General features: G+C 34.5%; 1 protein-coding gene and 1 long non-coding RNA gene across 3 annotated transcripts; one reads left to right on the top strand and one right to left on the bottom strand.

Annotated features, from left to right (window-relative positions):
• The first annotated feature begins 713 nt into the window (after positions 1 to 713).
• LOC148192958 (uncharacterized) lies at positions 714 to 2,167 on the top strand. The gene is made up of 3 exons (XM_088098405.1): positions 714 to 1,000; positions 1,122 to 1,294; positions 2,029 to 2,167. Exons 1-3 carry the CDS (start codon positions 900 to 902, stop codon positions 2,034 to 2,036), a joined length of 282 nt encoding a protein of 93 aa, XP_087954531.1. The 5' UTR covers positions 714 to 899; the 3' UTR covers positions 2,037 to 2,167.
• On the bottom strand, positions 1,425 to 3,379 carry LOC148192957 (uncharacterized). 2 transcript variants are annotated; one of them, XR_015782062.1, is made up of 3 exons: positions 3,262 to 3,379; positions 2,838 to 3,178; positions 1,425 to 2,459 (listed from the first exon to the last, which is right to left on the bottom strand). It is a non-coding gene; the product is annotated as an uncharacterized LOC148192957 (long non-coding RNA). The 2 variants fall into 2 exon arrangements; XR_015782061.1 differs by having other exon boundaries at positions 2,838 to 3,337.
• Between the last annotated feature and the right edge of the window lie 225 nt (positions 3,380 to 3,604).

Here is a 3,604-nt window from a genome sequence, read left to right as displayed (position 1 = left end):
TTTTACTTAAATAAGTTTCTTAGTAGTATACAACATGGCTTAATCCTTTATAAAGATGAACTCATTTTTCTAACATGTATATTAATTCTTTAACCTACATCTCGTCCCAATTTTACATTGATCCTCACATTGGTTTCTAACATATGAGAGTTTTTCTAAAAGAAAATATTCATTTCTTTTAATCTGAAATGATGTGGACTACGTACCATATCAGGAGTACAAATAATATCTTAATATATGTAATGATACAATGCGCTCGTATAAATTTACAAAAGCTGTATACAATGGTAAAACAAATATGCAAATGATAAAAAAAAATGCACTTAATAGAAACCTATATAATTGAGGGCAAGATAGAAAAAATGTGATACCCATGAGTAAATAATTTTAAGAAATAAGTCTGGTTATTTTTAATTTAAAATTATTATTATATTTAAAAACAAAAAAAATGCAAACAATATTAAAAACGAATACTATAAAAGACAAAGGAAATGCAAAATTAAATGGACACTAAACATAGCCACCCATTTTGTCAATACAGGCAAACTGAATGAGATGTATAATTCAAAGGGCAAGATTAATAATTGGAAACCAAACCAGTAATAAAAGAAAAACCATAATATTCAAATGCCAATCAAGATTATCCATGATAGACAGTAAAACCCTTACCTGATCATTAAAATATTATGATATTTTGATAATTACATGTGATATCTTTCTTATAGGCAATCAGAGCAACAAACATCAAAACTACAACATTAAAAACAAGATTAAACGTACTTACTTAAATATTTTCTAAAATATGCTTGAGCTTTAGAGCAATTTATTTAATCAAGAAGGAACTCGGTTATTTTACTAAACTTACTTAAATATTTGTGTTTCAGCCTAGTGGAGTGACTATGCAATCAGCCAAGTTTAGTAGGGGCCCAAAGGAAGGTAGACGTGAAACTAGTTTTTGGACAGACACCCCTTTGGATAGGGCCCAGAAAGCAAAGATGAAGTGTGTATCTTCCATTATATTCTAGAATGCTTTGGTTGGTTAATTTCTTTTTCTGCAACCTGCATAGTCCATTCCGTGAGATCGAGAGCCTTATAACCAAAAAGATATATTTATATGGCAGTTATTTGGAGGCATACAATGAAGCTACTACACTAGCTTCAAATGATGAGGAAAAGAAAAGGGCCAGTGAGGATGCAGACTTGGTGGACAAATACAATAAAGCAAAACGGTCAAAAACATTGGTGCAGAAACATCAAGAAGAGGTGGCTAACAAATCCAAGAAAAATAACCGAGGTAATCATACAATATAGATGTAGATTAGCTCCACTACCTTTTTCTGCAGCCAAGGTTCTTTGATTCTCTAAGTTTTTCAGCCCTTTCTTGCAGATGAGACAGTTGATTAATTTCTTCTTCACAAATGAGGTGATATAAACCAATATGGCTGAACTAATCATTTCATAATAGCATAAATGTGAAATATAGTATAAAAAACAGAAATCTTGCAAAAATAACAAGGAAAAGTTACACAAATTTTAGCTACCTTAAGACAAAACATATTCGTTGGAGGGGTAATGACACCCATTTTAAGTATTGAATTGTAGCATCCTCCGTCTCTTAAATTGATATCTTTGCAGCTACTCTGCTAGCTTGAGCTTGCTCTTTTTCTAAAGAAAGAATAGAAATATTTTTTTCTGCTTGTGATAACACATCTTCAAGTAACTTCTTAGTACCCTCAACCTGATATAGTTTATCTTCCAGATCCTTTATGATCCTGCTAGCCTCTGCCAGTTTGCTTGCTTGACTGGTTGCTTCATCTTTAAAACTCTCTAACTCTCTTTCAGCAGCAACTCTACTAGCTTGAGCTTTCTCTTTCTCTACGGAAAGAATAGAAATATCTTTTCTGCTTCTAATAAGGCATCTTCGAGTGACTTGTTGGTACTGAAGACCTTGGCAACTTTATCTTTAACTTTCTGTAACTCTTCCTCCAATTTTTTCCTTCTGATGTTCTAATTTTGTTTTCTCTTCAGCAAGTTGAGAAACACTGTCATTCGAAGACGATAACTCCCATTCAAGGGATTTTACAGTGGCTTGGGATTCAGCTACTTTAATTTCAAGTATACTGGCCTTCTCCTTCACTAGCTGCAACTCTTGCTCTATGTGTACCTTGGCATCTTGGCATTCACTGACATAATCAGCAAGCTACTTCACTTTTTCTATTGGTTCATCAAAAGCAGGCTCAACAGGAAGAATGATATTGCTAAGTTAAGAATTGTATTGGTTCATCAATACACTCCATCACTTTCTGTAACATGTTATTGCTCTAAGTTAAGAATTGTTCTGATTGATTCCTCTCCCTTTTCATTTCCAGAAGATCAGCCTCCAGCTTTGGGATGCTTTCCACATCACTTGACAATCTGTTGATCTCATCCCTGTATTTAGAAACAACAGATTCTTGCTTCTGCAAATCAATTATATTCTATTGGTAAGATCAGCACTAAATTATACTCTAATAAAGAGAACATTCAATTATACTCTAATAATAAGAGTTCCTTCTCAAGCAACCATAAACCATGTATAAGACAACATTCTCAATAATCTCTGTTAAAACTTGAAAAAGATAAGTTGATATAAACTCGATTAAAACTTGAAAAAGATAAGTTGATATAAACTCATTAACTACATAAGAAACCAGACGACCGATAAAAAAATTATTCACTTTAAGGGTTCTTAATAAAAAAAGAAATGCTACATATTTCAATACATATTTGTTATTTTCTTTATCAAAAGATTGAATCTGCACACTATCAAAGACATGCAAACAGAGACATGTAATTACCATTATCAAGATAAACGGGAAGCGTTAAGGCCATCATCAGGTTCTGTCCGCCAGGTAAATACGAAACATTCCGACTTTGCAAGCGTGGAGGCTATTTCCCTGGACGCTTCAATCCTCCTAAGTTCAATCAGCCCCATTCTAGCCGAGGCAGTAGCGTTGGAGATTAGCTTCGCCGCATCGCTCTCTCCCTCGGCACGGATAATCGCGGCCCGCTGCTCTTGTTCGGCCTTCATCACCACGAACTTCGATCGCTCAACCTCCTGCTGCACCACCTGCTTGTGCTCCACCACTCGCAAGAACTCGCTGCCGTAGGAGATGTGTGATTTTACTCCCACTCCAACCTACAGAAAATCAATCAATCAATTAGTACATCACTAATAAATTTAACTTTTGAAATCAATGAAGGTAAACCAAGTGTTAACACCGTCGAGGAAGCCGTCAAGAAGGAGATGGCTTCGGTCTACGAATGATTCCACCTTGGGCAACTCGCAAGCTCTTAAAAAACGTCAATAAGACAAAAAGGTTGTGAAGATGAAAACGACGAGACATTGTTAATGTACTGAATCACACAAGTAATATAAAATGGTAACACCAAGTATCATATCTTAAAAGACTCTCGGCACTAGACAGTCGTGTGATAATTCAATTAATTAAGACTTAAAAAAGAAAACGAGATCATTGGTTTCAGATGCAAAGACATAAAATTAAATATGAATGCACTTTGATCAATAGCAGAATAGCACAGTAATGAACGAATGTTGTTTAAT

The sequence above is a fragment of the Vigna umbellata genome, chromosome 9 (genome assembly GCF_029865625.1).
Source record: "Vigna umbellata cultivar VRB3 chromosome 9, Vumbellata_1.0, whole genome shotgun sequence".
Lineage (NCBI taxonomy): Eukaryota > Viridiplantae > Streptophyta > Magnoliopsida > Fabales > Fabaceae > Vigna > Vigna umbellata.
This window is presented reverse-complemented; position numbering and strand designations above follow the sequence as displayed.